Below are 17,557 nucleotides of genomic sequence, written 5' to 3'. Positions count from 1 at the left end.
AGAAAATAATGTAAATGTATTTTTTTTTTTGGCAACTCTGTTCATAAAATTTGTATTTGAAACATAAAGTTTCTGTTTGTAAACCAAACCGCACTGTGCTTCTGTAATAGCAACCAAATTCAAAAAAATTATCATGAGTCATACATTACTAATCACGAAGACAAAGTTTTATTTAATAAAGTCAGTTTTTACTTTATCATGCTTATTCTACTCAAAATGTCATTCAACTTTTTCAGCAGTTCTACCGTGGGGCTGAGAAACAAAAAAGTTTCCGACATGTTATATTATGTGTTGATATATAAACAGAAATAACCTGGTGATCACTGTGGAAAGCGAAGCACCACAACAACCGGCACGAAGTGAGTACAGCATGAATAGCTGTGGTTAGAGGGTGGGCTGCTGGTTGGTTTCAGTACCACGGACAGCAGCACACAGCAACGCTCTTCTTTCATCCTCTTGATGGCTGAAAGTTTTTTTCTTTTTTTTTTTTTTTCCAGGATGGAGAGTTAGTCCTTGAACACAGCACACCCTGCTGGATATTTACAGAGAAGACATCATAAAGAATTAAGCACAGGATACTTTAGTTTTACTGTCGTTTCCATTGCAAGGTTTTCTATCTGGGACCTAGACGAGTAAGTAAAGATGCTTAAAATTCATTTTATCAGTTTGTTCAGAGGAAATTGCACTTTTTAGTGTTTCCAAGTCATGTGCACAAAGCAGATTACAAACAAGAACCAAAGAAAAGTAGATTCTAAGTAATCTTTATTATTATTGGTCAGTTAGGTACAGGAAAAACCTTTTTGTCGTATCCCATAGCTCATCGCAGGAGACTGATCCATAAAGACAGATACAGAACCAGACCCAGGTAAAACACTCACCAATTATTATACACACAATTAGAAAAGAAAATGTGAGTGGGATTGATTTACCTAAATTTGCAGGTGTTGTTCTCACATGAGGCCTTTTAAATACACTTGAAAATAAAAATCATGCACATCCCGAGTGGTTCAAATACTGAAAACCATTAGTCCACCTGAGTCTGGTGACTTGCAATTTATCTCTATGTGTCCTGTCTCCGTGTAATTAACTCTGTTTGGACCACGATACCTAGCAACATTTTGAGGCAAGGCTGATGGACAACCAGCAATTATAATCAGGACTGATTTAAGAGAGAATGGTGGGGAATCACAACACGATGTACCTGCCCTCCACCATCCCTCTTGCTAAGATTAAGAAAATAAAATCGATAAAAAATAAAGAATTGCTTGTTTCTCCTGCCTCAAAAGTGACCCAAGTATCACCGTCTTAAATTAAGGGTGTTCACACAACAACACATGGGAAGTCAGCATGCTCACATTAACTCACATACAGATATGAATGTCTTTATAGAATATGTGTCTGTCATCACAGCTTGGCAAAAATTACACTTATACACAACAAATGCACAATAACACCTGGAACCATCAAACCAGTCAGCGGGAAAAGACCCAATACGTTTGAGTTGCCTTTTGTCCAGTCAGAAAAAACTTCCTGTAAAACGGACGACCTTATCCCCTGGTAGGTGTTGGTGGTGGTGATATCGTCCAATAACAATAGCCTATAGATAAAGATTTATGTTTCTCAAACAACTCATAAACACACACACACACACACACACACACACAATCGTACACACACGTTTTCTCTCACACTTATTACACGTTAGTAATATCATGAGACTCGTGAATCTCTTTTTAGTCAACGACTGAATGAATGACTGAATGTGAGATAGTTTCAACTACCTAGCGGCTACGTCAAGAGCAGTAAACCTTACAGAAGTACAAAAGACTCCATAACATCCTCAGTTGGCAATTATGTTGACATAGTTACATTAGGCTATATGTAATCATTGCTTGGCAGCATACAAAAATAAAAGAAGTTGCTCTGGTGCATATTCGTAATCATCAGCATTTGAGTGAAGTAGTCTCTATGCAAACGGAGGGAACTGTTTTCGGCACGATTTTTTTTAAAAAGTGTGGCTGAATGAGGCTGGCTCAGTTATATATATTTGATTAGTATTAGGGTGTAACCACGTTGACAAACACAATTTTTATACTACCAGTAGCAGCTTCTTGTTGATGTAGTTTTGTTGGCTTGCTCTTTAACAGGCCTGCTAATGCATATTTGGAATCCCTTGTGAAAAAAAAAAGATCGATCCACACAATTTTAAGGAATTAAAAATGGTCAAAAATGACTTTAACGGTTGTGTTTTTCTACTCTATATGACTCCGAATTTTGTACTGGATTGCTACGCTGCTGTCTGATGACCAGTAAACTGTGAATGCATGTATTTGGATTTTAACAACAGGTTCGTACTACCTATACCACCATAGAATCTAAACTAATACAACAACCAAGGGCCCAATTTCCACGAGTAAACGATTAAAGAAGGGATGGATGATGGGCTAGATGTGTCCAAAAGGCATTGTGTCAGGAGTGTGATGAATATTATTTACTACAGAGAAGACAAACCAATATGTGTTTTTACCCTTTTGTAAATCTGGTTTTAGTAGTTTACACTCTTTCATCCTTTATAAAAACAGATTTTAGGGCTTATTTGTGTGTACGGGATACTCTGCTACATGGCACTGTCTTAATAATTTTACACTGCTCTCAATACCAGCTGAACACATCTCATAAGACATTTTCTCTCTTATGATGAGACATGACCAAGAATAAAACCTTAATTTCAGTTGTAACCATCGCAGAGGTCAATCCCTGTCTCCCTGTGTCTCTCCTACATGACCAGAACTCTCTAATCAATTCCTCAAGTGTGGAGTAGCAACAATACCACAGAGAGACAGCAAAGAGTGGGACCTGTGAAATGGCGACATTTGTAATTCGTAAATGTTGGCAGAAATCCACAGAAATGCCAAGATCCACTCTTAGCACAGTGTAGCAGACCTTAGAAATGCGTGGTTTCACCCAGGGCTGTGACAGTTCTGCTTCTATGGCCAAAGTCCTAGTAAAGATACAGTATCAGGGCAAGAGGGAGGAAAAAAGATATAGGAAAGAGGAGAAGAGACATGTAGGAGAGCGCTGGAATGACCTGTCCTCCTTTTTCACAGCCTCTGGGTGAAGTTTTCGGGAAATACTCCTTTGTTGGCATTTTCTTTGTTTTGCTGCCAGTCAGTCTGCTTCATTCCCATCAGCCAGCCGTCATCCTAAACACACAATCATGTCAAAAATGACATAATCATATCAGAGTCTGTGACACTACAGCACATCACTATATGACTTTGTATATATGTGTGTGTGTGTGTGTGTGTGTGTGTGTGTGTGTGTGTGTGTGTGTGTGTGTGTGTGTGTGTGTACCTGTTCATCAGGGTTGTCAAAGGTGATTACTAGCACCAAATCACCGGCCTTCATCTCCAGTTCATCTGTGTCGTTGGCAGCATAATCGTGCATCACCTGGACCTGTTTCACATAAATACTAACATGAATTATCTCCATATGTGCAGGATATATTTGTGTAAATGCTCAGACTATTGAGATTTTTCTTAAATCAGTTGCCTGTTTTACCTTGAACAGGAAGCCAGGGGGCATTTCTGCAGGTTCGGATGCTGCTTCTGTTGTTTCTGCTGCTGCTGCTGCTGCTGCTGCTGCAGGAGGTGTCTACACAGGAAATATTACTGACAAGTTGTTTACACTGCAACACTTGTAAGACACATAATTGTGCCCATTAGGTTTGATGTTCTTGAAGCAAAAAGGGAAAATCCGACAGCAGATGACCGACTGTCCATATTTGAAAAAAAAAAAAAAAAAAAAAAAAAAAAAGCTTTTCCAAAAAGGTTTGATCATAAAACAAATGTCAGTCGAGCCAATGGTGTAATTGCTACTTAATTATGATATAATTATAAACAAAATTATCTGATCAGATGGATTTTTTTGTGGTTCATGAGATGAAGCCTGTAAGAGTATTTTGCTTTCTTAGAGAATTTCAGAACCATTAAAAGATAAACTTATATGGTTACCTAACACATAACAATGCAAAGTGGAGGGGTCGTATAACTGTTTACAAAAACAGGGCTCTTCAGAGCTTTATAAATTTTTTTCTTTGCTTCGCTGTTTTTTGGAAACAAAATGGGAAATTTAATGTTGCAATAACAAGTGCATTATAACAGAAGTTCCTCTTGCACTCACCTCCTCTGTTGCTGCTGCTGCTTTTTCTTCTTCTGCTGGAGCAGCTGCTGCTGCTGCTGCTGCTGACTCACCCTGTGAGCAGAGAGAAAGAGGACAAACAAAGATGTTACAGAGTGAAACAAATGAATGATTAAAAAAAAAAAGAGGGGCAAAGAGTGAAAGAAGAACAGGCAGAAAAGACAGACAAAAAAAGACAAGCTTACAGCCTAAACAGCAAAGTCTTGGTTAATACAGGCATGTTGAATAGACAGCAAGATTTGATATTATTGCACAGTTGCTAGAGATAAAGGTTCTGCACAGCATACTAAATGCGTGGACTTGTGATTAGCAGTGACTGAGATTAACTGTGCGTGTTGAAAAGCAGATGTTGCTATTCTTTGCTTTCCCTCAACTTGCCCTCTTCATCACAGTTGATGCATCCATCCTTCTGGTCCAGATGCATCCTAAACCTACCCATGACAAGACTTCTCCATCTTTCCACCTTTATTCACGACTTATCTTGGCATTATCTGTTGCTGTCCAGTACCCCATGCTCAAACCTCCTTCTCAAGAGTCGATGCATCCACCATTTTCGTCCAGATGCATCACTCCATTTCTGCCTCCTTGGTTACCTGACCCTCTTTATTATCCAACACATCAGCAGCTGGGGTGGCTTCCTTCTCAGCCGCATCAGCCGGAGCCTCATCCTCAGGTGTTTCATCGTCTGTGGCAGGCACCTCTGTGACCGGCTGGCTACTGTCATCACCCCAACCCTCCTGGGCTTCAGCCACAGGGTCGTTATGAGCCGGCTGGGTCCCATCATCCCCCCATTCCTCCTGAGTCGCCGCCACAGAGTCATAGCGAACTGGTAGGGTTCCGTCATCCCCCCAGCCCTCTGTGGCAGCTGCTATGGGGTCATAGTGGACAGGCTGCGTGCCATCATCCACCCAGGCCTCTGTAGCAGTAGCCACGGGATCATAGTGCTGCTCGGTGTCCTCTTCCTGGGCACCAATGTTCTCAGGCTGAAGGGCAAGGGTTAGGTTTTAAGGAGTCAGAGGTCATCAGAGATAGAATACCTTATGGGCAGTGTAAGGGTTTCATAAACCAAATGGAAAGGGGGAGTATTAAGGGACAGAAAGGCCAGGAAGAAGAGGTACTTAAGGGCTTGTGTGTCCAAGTGTATGAACACAACAGTGGGCAAAGGAATACAGTTAAATATTTGATGGAGAGGGCATTCGGAAATTGAGAGGGATTTTAAAGAAACACTGAAACGGTGCATTATGGAAATACCAAACAAGGGGTTCAAAACTGAATGTTTGAAAATTAATAGACCATTTGATTTTAAAATCTTTAGCCCTTAACTTAATGGTGATTAATGCATCTTATGTTGACCATATTCTATTGAATATTTTTAGCCACACAAGCGGCATGACCCGATGGAAATGTTGTTCAGTTGGCCACTTTGGTTGGCATTCAAATATAATTTTCTCTAGTTTACAGCTTTCATGTCCATGTGTGTTCCAGGGGAAAAGATTTGTACTAATTTTGGTAAGTTTTCTGGCACTATGATCAGGTCAAAACTTAAGCTTGGTTTGTGACCAGATACCTGCAAAATGACATTACTATTAGAGTCTGCAGTAGTTTGTATTTAGTGCTAATTAGCAAATGATAGCAGGCTAACAAGCTACCCTAAGGTGGTGTAAAATTGTATGTTAGCATTGTCGCTGTGAGAATCTGTTTACATGTTTCATCTCTTTGTCATTTTAAATTGTGCAGTAATGTAAATAACTGATTAGTAAAGGGGCTAAAACTTGCAAAATGAGAATAGTCTTTTCAGGGATTTGAACGTGGATGAATGTTTGGGGAGGTGATATCAAGTATTTTTCTGATTAAATGATCTACTATATTTAAAGGGGTAAAAAAAAAGAAGCAGTTTTGCACTGATGAGCAAAAACAGGGTCATGAAAGATGCCATGTCAGCAAGTCATCAGCATCACCATCATCATCATCATCATAAGACCCAAGAAGATTGATGTAGAATTCTTAACCTTCGCAGGGAAGGTTCAGATTAAATCAAAAGACAGATGAAGATTAGGAAGGGTGGCAGCAGAAGGCGGAAACGCAAAATCTTTTTCCCATCAGAAGATAGATGTTGGATCTTCTGTGTGTAGTTAGCAAGCATGGTTTATAATCCCACGGCTATGTTCAGATGGAGAAAGAGGAAGGAAGCTTTGTAAGAGGAGAAGTGTCATTCCTTTGTGAGTCATCGCTGCTTTGCCTCAAGCTCTGATATACTCCATGACTATTGAGACACATCCCTCTTACAGTGACAGGGATGAACGCAAAGGTTAGTAAATGGCCAGAAGGCCGAGCTACAAGCAAGGCGTTGTGAAGTTGCCCACTAGTTCTTGTTAGTTTACTGTTCTCATTTCTATAAAAGAAGAAATCCACTGCAAACATGAGCAACTTCACTCAAGTTTCAGAACAAGACTGATCCCTGTGTGTCACATGTAGCATGAGGACACATGTAAAGGCTACATGTTCTGTCTGTTTGATATGTGAACATACAGGGATATGAGGGGAAACAGAAAGAAAGGAGCTCAATTCAGTTACAAATTATTTCACGCCACAGAGAACTTTCACTTACATTTACAATTACATTTATTATACACAAACATTCATCGTTTGTAGATGTTAGTAGTGTCTTACGAATAATCCTTTATAAGTTTCAGATCCGTACATCATCAATATGCTGTACACGCTGCATATACAGCATACTGTAGAGAGACATAGAGAGACTGCTTTTAAGATAGGATTGCACACGAGATACCATTTATATTGATTCAATATGCGTAACAGGGTTAAATGTCAATTTAAAACTGAATTGACTCCGGCTCACTCCCAAGTTCCATTTGTGTTGTACGACAATATCTTCAGTGTTTAAGTGTTATCACACCAAGCACTGCAGACACACAGACAACACACAAACAGATTTGGGACACACAAATGAAATAGATTCAAACAAGCTTGTTTATGAACCAAAAAAAAAAAAAATCCATCATAGAAGAAGCATGGGGACAGTGGGGCGTTTAAAATGGCTACATACTACAAACAATGATAATGAGTTCATGGGCACCACGAACACAAACAACAATATGTTGATAAAGATGGTGATCATTGTTGATATTTACATATATTTTCAAGACATTTATACCATGAGGATGATTTGCTTACCCATGATTCCCAGTTTGCCGGCTGTAGAAAACCAAGGAAGCAACAGAATGAGAAAAGCAGAGTTCTTTCCAAAGTTTGTGATTTTGGCCTTTGCATTTAATCAGTGCGGGTCTCATGCTCTAAACCTACAAGCCCCATAGATCTTCCCAGAACAAGAGCACTACCTGGTGAAGTCTGACGCACAAAGTGAAGTATGTCTGACGAGTTGGATTCGCTTAAGTGGTTATTGTACATGACGGTCACCTGCACAGTTTGAGTGTAGCGTATGAGAAAGGCACAAATGCTAATGTCCACATTATTTAACTGTTTAATCTCGCAATCTGTCTGAAGAGCTAACGTTACTTAAAATTAATATCATTCGTACCAGCAGTGAACCATTTTTTTCACTTGAATCAGAGGACAGCATCTTAACACCAAGGGTGCAGTGCTAATGATTTACCTTAATTTTAAATATCCTTGCAATGAGGGAAAGTGAAAATTGTTGGCAGCTATGTTAAAAGTGATGTGCAGCTCTCTCCCTACATTTCCTGTCAGTCTACACTGAATACAAGCAAAACATGTCACTAAGAAATTCCAACAGATTTTTCAAGTTCTCTCATTTTAACTGAATTGTAGCAGCCTGTAAAAGGCGTTGCTAAAGACAGGATTGTATTGTATTATCATCAATATTACCATTAACATTAATAGTGAAAATGGGCACTAACTGCACTTTATGTACTTTATGGAAGCTAAATATTTCTGCTCCAACCATTTGCATTCATTTGTTGCTATGTTTTTGGCCATAGCAATGTTCACTCTTTGAGCTCTGGCTTGCTCTCCACCTACTTCTGAGACAAATATCTACAGTAGGTCTTTAGCATGTTGCATGTTCCACGTTCTTCTCTGACTAACTCTGTCTCTCTGCTGTTTGGCACCAGGCAGATGTTGAGACGGAGCCCTGCATTATGCAGTAAAACCCCCCCCAAAAACTTTGTTAATGTTGTGTATATGCCAAATATATGTAAGTATGCAAAACAAAAAAAGGTTACTTTTAAAAACCTTCAAAATAAATAAATAAAAACACCCTCCCAGTAATATGAGCAAAGTGTATATGATTGAACTGTATGTTAAGATTTGACCGGTCCTGAAGAGAAAGAAGAAAAGCACAGAGCAGGGCTGTAATCTGCCGTTCATGCCATGAGTGACCTGTGGACAGTGCTGAAGCAGGAAGAAGTGGTCGCTATAGAAGCAGGTTTCTACAGATTATCATGCCATCATCCACCTCTTGAAATTCGGGAAGAAGCAGAGCAAGCAACACCTCAAACCATGTCAAGCTTACCAAGTTATTTCATTATATATTCAGACTCATCAAGCTTATTTCAACATATTTAAAGTCAAACAACTGCACTGCTAACCATAAATGTTGTATGCTATTAGTACCTGATAATTTGCCCCACCTACCTTGCACTTAAATATCATGAAATGAACTTGTCTGAATAAAACATGAAATCTCTTGTGAAGATTGGCATATCCTACAGAAAAGCGTCTCTACGATCTTTACGTTCATGCCATGAATCATCCACCTGTGTGGCCGCCGAGGTTTTGGTTGCTGCACTGAAAGAGTCCAGGTCCATGTCCAACAAGCTGCTCACTGCAGGACTGTCAAACTGATAACGACAGGAACAGGAGGGCTCATTGGCTAACGGGGCACAACAGTGGCAGCAGGGAGTAGGACAGAATTTGACAGAATAGAATAGAATAGAATAGAATAGAATAGAATAGAATAGAATAGAATAGAATAGAATAGAATACAACAGAACAGAACAGAACAGAACAGAATAGAATAGAATAGAATAGAACAGAACAGAATAGAATAGAATAGAATAGAATAGAATAGAATAGAATAGAATACAACAGAATAGAATAGAATAGAACAGAACAGAACAGAATAGAATAGAATAGAACAGAACAGAACAGAACAGAACAGAACAGAATAGAATAGAATAGAATAGAATAGAATAGAATAGAATAGAATAGAATAGAATAGAATAGGTGGAGGGGCAGGCCAGAAGAAGGAACACTGAAAGGTTCTGACCACTGCAGAAAAAGGGAAAGTTAAAGGGCTGTTCCACAGCATTTGACAGCAGCTGCTCACTCACCTCTGTCGGGGAGGTGACGCTGATATCAGGAGTAGCTGCAGCATCAAACAGATTGATGATGTTCTCTGCTTTCATGTCCTTAGATGGGGTCACCTTGGGTGGAGGAGGCACTGCTGGTCTTAGCTAGAATACAGAAGAAAATACGATAAAGTTGTTCCACAAGCCAAATGAATATGAGTCCTGTTATGAATTTGTATTCTGAAATAAAATTTTGTCAGAATTTGTTAACTGATTATACATTCAGGTATTTCAAACTGTCTCTATTTTTTTTTTTGTACATGTTATATATGTTTTTAAAAAAAAGTCAGATTAATTAATGAATTCATGTTTTATGTAGTCACAGAAAGTGTTCTGTATGTAAAAGGGGTGATTGATCAGTAAACCGTGACACCGAGTTGAATGCAAAAGAGCACCTTGGAGCTGTCACCTAAATTACACACAGCCAATCCTCTGTGTTAAAAACATAATTATGTAGGACAACTCTTACAACTCTGAAGGAAGAGAAAACTGGGTGTCTGTGTGGGAGAGTGTTTGCCTACCTTGGATGGAGATTTGGGGATTGGGGGTGGTCCTCCTGGCCTGAGAGTGTGGTTAGATGCCTCTTTACCACTAAGTGAATGACAGAGGGAGAGAAATGAAAGGCAAGAGGAGAAAACATACATATTACAGAGAACCACATAAAGATATCAAACAATTTGAGGGGAAGGTGCAGCAGAGGTTGGAGAGGATCTAAAAGCTAAAACACAGCTAGAGGGAAGTTACAAGGCATGCTCTACACAAGTCCAAGCAGAAGTTGTTATTGCAAGAGGTGTCATGCAAGAAAAGTGGTCATCCCTTCCCTCCATTCCTCTCCTCCCATGCAAGCAAGCTTTGTCTGTGCCTTTAGTAAATCCTCTCAAGCGAGCAGTGATAGAGGCATTCACTGTCATAAAGAAGATGTTCTAAAGATGACAAAAGCTGCCCCCAAACCTGCAGATATTTCAAGAGAGTGTGGCATATACCTGCAAGTTATTGCTGGAACAGGCAATTTTTGTACTTTGGTGGCTTCAAATGGTAGTAAGTCTTGAAAAGTCAAGACTCCAACCAGGAGAAGAGGACAACTACTCCATAAAAATCTCTGGGCTTATTTTGTGTCAGCATTGTTTAAATGAATATATCTGTTTGGGAATATGCACCATTACAGAATCACCTCACATGATCATGGCCCTAAAGTAGGTTCTAGTTTATTACCTTAACTTGAAGCCAGTTAGTTTAAAGATCTTATTATGTTCTTCTATGTTGCAATATTTTTGAATGTGTGAGTTCAATTAAATTACCGAACAAAGTTAGGACAAGGTAGTACTCAGGCACACTAATTTTGTGTATATTAGTGGATCTTATAGGGACAAAGTTGTTTATGTATCTATCAATTTGTCATTCTAATTTTCAATAATGTAATTTTACTCAATTGCATGTCTGTTTGTCCTGGAACCATGATCCCTTCTCTGTTGCCATTCCTCGGGTTTCTTCCTTAGTTTTTCCCTGTTAAAGGTTTTTGGAGAGACTCTGGGGAGGGCGTTGTATGCGAGACAGATTGTAAAGCCCTTTAAGGCACATTTGTAATTTTTGTGATGTTGGTCTGAAATAAAATTAACTTGAGGTACTAAGAATACACCTACTGCCTCAAGGTAAAAAGTAGCATACTGTAGCTGTAAACCTTCATTAATCACTTCATGCTCTGCAACAAGTCTTCTTTCTAAGGAGATGAGATCCCTTGTTGCTGTATTGTTACGCAAGATTCTTGCCTGCTGCAGCATTAAGGACGCACTCTCGTATTTCTGCATCTCTGAGCGCACAGCTCTGATCAGACAGTGTATCTTTGAAATCACTTGCACAACCAAGCACGTGTTCCTGTGAAATCTCCAAAGTCTGCAGACTGACTGACATAAAACAGCTGGACAGACAGGTCAGTTGCAAAGACAGACAGTTGTAGTGTCACCGTGGTTACCACAGTTACCTCTTGTTTGCTCCTGACGATGAGGTGCCGCTGTTACCTGTCTTTCTATAAGGGGGAGGGGGGAGGGAGGGTTTCAGGAGTGGCTCCGGGTTAATGTTTGTAGCTGAAATAGTTTCTGATATGTAGTGTTTTACACTCTATTTCAGATGGTTAGGATGACACAACTCTTTCCTGTCGCTCTAACATTTACCCCTCACAAGTACTCAAGGTGTCAGAGAGAAAAACCCTTAACTGTTAATGTTGTGTACAAAAAAGGTATTTCCTATAGGCCTTATAAAAAGAATAAGCAAAACCAATTCTCTTTTGTGAAGTCCACCGGTGGGCCTTAAAAAACAAAATGATAGTGATTTATCAAACAGTAAACACACCAACAAAGAAAAAAATGAGCTCATTTCAAAGTCACCTCACCACTTCATTTACTGCTATTTTAACTTCTGACCGGCGCACTGCATTCAGCAAACAGGATGAATATGACCCTTCCACACGCTCAAATATTTGCAAACATTTCTGAAAAGATCATTTTTGGTCCAGAAGGAGTCGTAGACATACAACATAGCAAGTATTTATTTTGTTGGCTAAGGCGATCAACCAGTGTAAATAAACTGATGAGACCCAGCGAGCTCAAATGATTCCCAGGGTTTTACAGAAACAGCTGGTGTTGTTTTTTAGAATAGTGAAAACAGGAGATGTATTAAAATAGATAAGATGAAAATATATAATGCTATAAATGAATTCAACATCAAAATCTTTGATGTAAAAAAATATATAAAATGAGTTTGTTTTTCTAAAGCATTCAAGTGATTCATGACTTACACAAGCTACAATAAAGACACTCAGCAGAAGAGAGTGTTTCTACACCAAAAGAGAAATGAAATGATGGCTCATTGCTCACTAACCTGCTTGTGTCTGCTCCCTCCAGTGTCTCCAAGACGTCAAACAAATCTTGATCCAACTACAAAGATGAGAAGAGGGAGTGTGAGATAACAGATAGAAACAGCATTGCCACATGTTTAATTCATGTCCTACGACATGATCATAAAACTTTGTTTGCTTCCTCCTGGTCTGTATTACTGTCCATGTGCTGCCAAGTGCGTCTGCTGCTGCTTGTTCGCATCCTTATGTCCAAATTCAGACAGATGTATTTACAACTCTCGAGCTAAGACAGTAATACAGGGAGATAAACTGCCCGCATCCAGTTAAAAAATATCTTACTTTGTTTTACAGGGAAAATTGAATTATAGTAGACTTTTTAGATTCAGTTGCAGTAGCTGCTGATGTAATCACTGGCACTGTCAACATTTTCAGTTATCTGATATACTGTCAATTTCTTTTGTCTGGTCTTGTATCTAAATCCAGCACTGCTGCAGGTCTGTAGAGGACTCTTACCCGGCCCATTTCCTTGTGAAACTTCTCCTCAAAACCAGCCAAACTCTGGAAGGTGCTGACATAAAACCCAACGCGACTAGAGAAGGCAGAGAGGACAGAGAGTCAGTACTGACAGCTGGCTTGGCGTACACCAGTATCCTGTAGGAAAGTGTATTAATCCAGAGGTTTCCAAACCTTTCAAACCAGGCACCACTAAATACCAGAACAAAACTTCTTAAGTACCACTTCCCACTGCAGACACCAAAAGGTTTTTGACTTAGTCAAGCTAACGTTAGCATTATGTCGGACAGACTCATTTTATTTCTAAAACATTGAAATGATCACCAAATTATTTCTACATACTTGCTATGTGATATGTGTAAGTATCAACTGTTGTCTGTAATAAAACGTAATGACAGGTGTTTGGATTTGGGCCAGTTGGAGAGCAATTGTTAAGCCCCTCGGCAAGACCACCAGCTGAAGCCTCACGTCCCATCAATGGTACATGTACCACAGCTTGGGAATCATTGTGTTAATCAATTATCACACACCTGTTCCAGAGGGAAGGTAACTCCTCTTGCAAGTCGATATTAATCTCCTCAAACACCTTCTGGGTTTTTTCCAGCTCCTCCTCAGCCTGAAATACACACACACACACACACACACACACACACACACACACACACACACACACACACACACACACACACACACACACACACACACACACACACACACACACACACACACAGCGTTCGTACAGTGCATTACAGTTTGTTTGTGAGTGTGTGTTTGATGTTCCGCTAATAAATGACATGCTGGATGAGTGTGTGTATCATCTCCTGCCACCTTCGATTGTGCTTCAACATGATTTAGCTACAGTTGCTTTGTTGTTGGCATTTTCATTTCGCCTTCATTAGACTGTCAATAGTGTGGTGACAGGAAACAGAGAGGGCAGAGAAAAAGAGTGATGGCATGCAAAAAAAAAAAAAAAAAAACTTTGTCAAACGGGCTCAAACTGAGGACCTCATTGTTACATCACATACAATATATATTTGACTGCTGGGCAACCAGAACATCCCTTATAATTGTTTGACAGTCAACAGGCCTTGTAGGACATAGAGTATTAACACTGTGTACCTGGCTCCTGGAGAGGCTGCTCTGGGCAACGTTGTGTGCAGACAGGATACCCTGAGCCCAACCTGGAGTGGCCCTTTCCAACAGGGAGGAGGGCTGGAAGAGAGAAAACAAACGCATATGTTAAGCAAATTTGCTGAATGTAAATACACCTGAATTAAAAATAAAATAAATAATTGTTGTGTGATTAAAAACACCATTAGCAGTGTACTCTTTCTATTAAAGTATATGTTTTACCTTGGTAATTTTAATGCCCCCGTCCTTTTTCTTGCTCTTGTGTGTAGCAGCATAGGTATGCCTGGCACTGTCGAAATCAACCAACTTCCTGTCCCTCTTAGCTATACGAGCCTGAACAAAAGAAAAGAGGGAAAAAAAAGTACTGGGTTATCAACATTCTTCGTCCGAGCTGATATACTCATTTTTCATTCTTTCAAAATAAGCTTGTAAGCTGCGTAAGCTATGATGTGACAAAGTGAACGAATCTGTTGTTGTAGCGTTAACTATTTATAGTTCAATGCAGCTGATATATCGACGGTGCGTGATAATTAAAACGATAGTAAGGTCACAATATTTAGTATGATGTGGAGAAACTGCATTAACACGTAATACCAATCATTTTTTGTTGAGTTTCAGACCTCGCAGCCTACCTTGATATCAGGGAACTGGCCCAGGTAAGTATCCATGGATATGAGAGCGTGATCAACCAACTTTTGGTGGTAATCTTCCCAAAGCACATCACAGTCCTGCAGCACGGATTAAGATACGGAAGCACACAGTCACACACGGTTAGAGATCAAATAAGACTAAAGGCTTGCAGTATGCTTCATGAGTATATTTCTCCATTACAGTTTATTCCTGAAGTATGACTAAATGAGACCCTTTAAACTAATTGCTTTTGTGTTTTGTTGCAGCCTATTTGTTGCGAAACACAAGCCATCAATCCAAAAGTAAGTAAGTTCAAGGAAATTTCAAGAGATCTTCAACATTTCTAATCAGACATTCCAGTTTATGACTTTTTAAACCTACATTGAAACATAACATTTCAGGTCTACATAATTCTAACCGTAGCTCACATAGCTTTACTTACACCATGATTAACAGGTGCGATGATGCAATTAACATCTATATGACAACCAGCAGTAAGACAGTCTAACACATGCAGACAACATACAGTATATATTTTATATACATGAAGAGTTTCTGACCTCCACAATGGAATCCACTTCGTTCTTGCCGTACCAGTCTGGCTCATACATGTCAGCTAGACATGACTGCAGGTTATTGGAGGACTCATGCATGGCTGAGGACACACACACACATGCTGTGCATTAGTTGAAGTGAATATTTCTACATCCATGATTGTGTACTTGTGTATTAATGGGTGTGAGTCTGTATTGACTTGTGTGTGTCTGTATATCACCTTTCACTGCCTCCAGATATGCTCTTAGGTCCCTCTGGAGTTTGCTGCCTTCAGTCTGAGGGCGAAACACAAAATATGTGGTTCATCAAAAAAAAAAAACATGATACAAGCTGCAGGTTCAGACTAAATAGTCTGTCAAGTTACAGTAGACCTATATTTTGTTTTAGGCTGCACTGTTATGCAACAACTGGTCAATAGTATAATTGATTGCCGGGTAAATTAGCAATATGACTCTGGCAGGCCTCACGTGTTGTTGTCCTGAACTCACATATTGTTTGTTGAAGTTGATAACTCCCTCCTCAAAAGCAACATCTTTGGTCTCGTCTGCTTTGCCAAGCTTCTGTAGAACCTGTAGGTCAAACAAATAATGAATGATGACATTAGAGAGATGACCAAGGGCAATGGTAGCAACTGATTCAACCCAGTTTTTACTTTCAGCATCATAAAACAAGAGGTTCGTTTTTAATTCTCTCTAAAATAAACTGAACATGTGAACACTCAACTGTTTGCATGTAAGATAAGATTTCTTTGTATAAATTGGTTGTAAAATCAATGTATGCCAGAGCATGCTTTTCAAGCATGAGGAATTCCAAATAAAGCAAATCGTCTTCTATTTAGTACATCGATAAGGGCAGAAATAAGCCAAATCTACAGTATGTTCTTTGTCCCATTCACACAGATAAACGTACATTTACTTTAAAGGGGACCACGATGTACTTACTGTCCCTTCACAGTGATGCATTCTGATAGGAAAATAGCGCCCCCTCCCATGTAGTCAGCGCACAACGTGCAGGTGCTTAATGGCCTCCAATCTACCACTACATACTGCAACATGGTTGTTTAATACCATCATGGTGCTATAGCAGAATGTTTGAGAAGATGCTGTTGTTACAATTTGGGTAAAAAATAAAAATTAAAAAAAAGCTCATTTAGCTATTTAGATATGTAGAAACAGGCCTAAAAATACTAGAGACGTCAGTCATGGCCTCAGTTAGGAGTAGGCGTTCATCATCTCACTGCAGTATAAACGTGTTCGCTGTATGACAATATTCGGGGTGTATTTGAAGGGGACATCCCCATCCACAAACACTCACAGCCTCCCTGTTCGTTATTGAGTCGTGATGCGACACTGCGCCTCAGCGGTGGATGCGGCACTGCTGCTCCGCGGCGTGTAGGCCTGAAATACAATTCCTCATACATTAACGTGTAAGGGAGACGCTCTTACCTTTTCCTGGGCTCTGGTTAGCTTTTTCTGAACGTTGCTGGCCACTTTTCCTGCAGTCAGCCCCTTCCCCAAATTCAGCTCAGCCATCTTGCAGCGTAGATCAGTCTTTGGATGCGGGAGGGAAGGAAATAAAAGAAAAATAACGATCGGCTGGACCGCTACGGCGATTGTTGAGGCAAATGCATCAATGTCCAGTGAAGAATAACGATGATAAATGTAATTATATGACGCTATGATGTATCTGTTGAAGGATGTGTGTGCAGAAAGCTAGGCTGTATTCTCTAATGTTGAGCTGCAGTGTGTGTGTGTGTGTGTGTGTGTGTGTGTGTGCGCGCGTCCCTGACAGAGGAGGAGGATGCTGCGAGAGATGATCTTAAAGGTACAGATGCTGCTGCTGCTGCTGCTGCACGTTCACACAGAGAAACTGTACAATAAATAATGAATCAACCGATGAAGCTAAAATATAAACAAACTGTGGTGGTTTTGAAGCAAATCCTGCTCTTGCAACCCTTAAAATGCATTTTAGTGATCTTAATTTTTTTACCTTAAATTTGGCTTGATCATATAGTCATAAACGGGTCTTAAAATGATCATGGTCTTAAATTTATAATAAATAAATGTCCTTCTAAACTTCCATAACCAAGAGCAAAACATTGGTAAAGGAACAGCTACTTTCATGCATGCATGGTGTTAACGTTTCAAAACTCATCCGTCTGAGTCCGCTATTATGTCGTTACGTAACACGTGAAGTAACAGAGAAGCTGCATTTATGAGTATCACTAAAAAGCCGCTAAACATGCAGGAAAGTGACTCAAAGAATAAACATCCACTGAAGTAACAGTGCAACAAGAGACAATTTAAGGATGCTATTTTTCTGAAGT

At 39.7% G+C, this 17,557-nt stretch overlaps 1 protein-coding gene across 3 annotated transcripts; it reads right to left on the bottom strand.

Moving 5' to 3' along the window:
- Positions 1-745: 745 nt before the first annotated feature.
- Positions 746-17,002, bottom strand: LOC138201266 (myc box-dependent-interacting protein 1). Of its 3 annotated transcripts, XM_069154614.1 has the most exons (19): positions 16,677-17,002; positions 15,720-15,800; positions 15,452-15,506; positions 15,237-15,331; positions 14,679-14,774; positions 14,269-14,379; positions 14,035-14,127; positions 13,446-13,531; positions 12,916-12,991; positions 12,426-12,481; positions 11,530-11,574; positions 10,073-10,142; positions 9,534-9,656; positions 7,396-7,416; positions 4,794-5,183; positions 4,183-4,254; positions 3,562-3,654; positions 3,355-3,456; positions 746-3,203 (listed from the first exon to the last, which is right to left on the bottom strand). In XM_069154614.1, the coding sequence occupies exons 1-19, from the start codon at positions 16,761-16,763 to the stop codon at positions 3,102-3,104; spliced, it is 1,854 nt and encodes a 617-aa protein (XP_069010715.1). In that variant the 5' UTR covers positions 16,764-17,002; the 3' UTR covers positions 746-3,101. The 3 variants fall into 3 exon arrangements, with proteins under 3 accessions (XP_069010715.1, XP_069010716.1, XP_069010717.1); XM_069154615.1 differs by lacking the exon at positions 11,530-11,574; XM_069154616.1 differs by lacking the exon at positions 4,794-5,183 and having other exon boundaries at positions 16,677-17,001.
- Between the last annotated feature and the right edge of the window lie 555 nt (positions 17,003-17,557).

Source organism: Embiotoca jacksoni, unplaced genomic scaffold (assembly GCF_022577435.1).
Source record: "Embiotoca jacksoni isolate LCO1_2020_lvr unplaced genomic scaffold, fEmbJac1.0.p SCAF_2, whole genome shotgun sequence".
NCBI classification, from domain to species: domain Eukaryota; kingdom Metazoa; phylum Chordata; class Actinopteri; family Embiotocidae; genus Embiotoca; species Embiotoca jacksoni.
The sequence above is the reverse complement of the archived record's forward strand: the minus strand, read 5'-3'. Positions and strand labels throughout refer to the sequence as shown.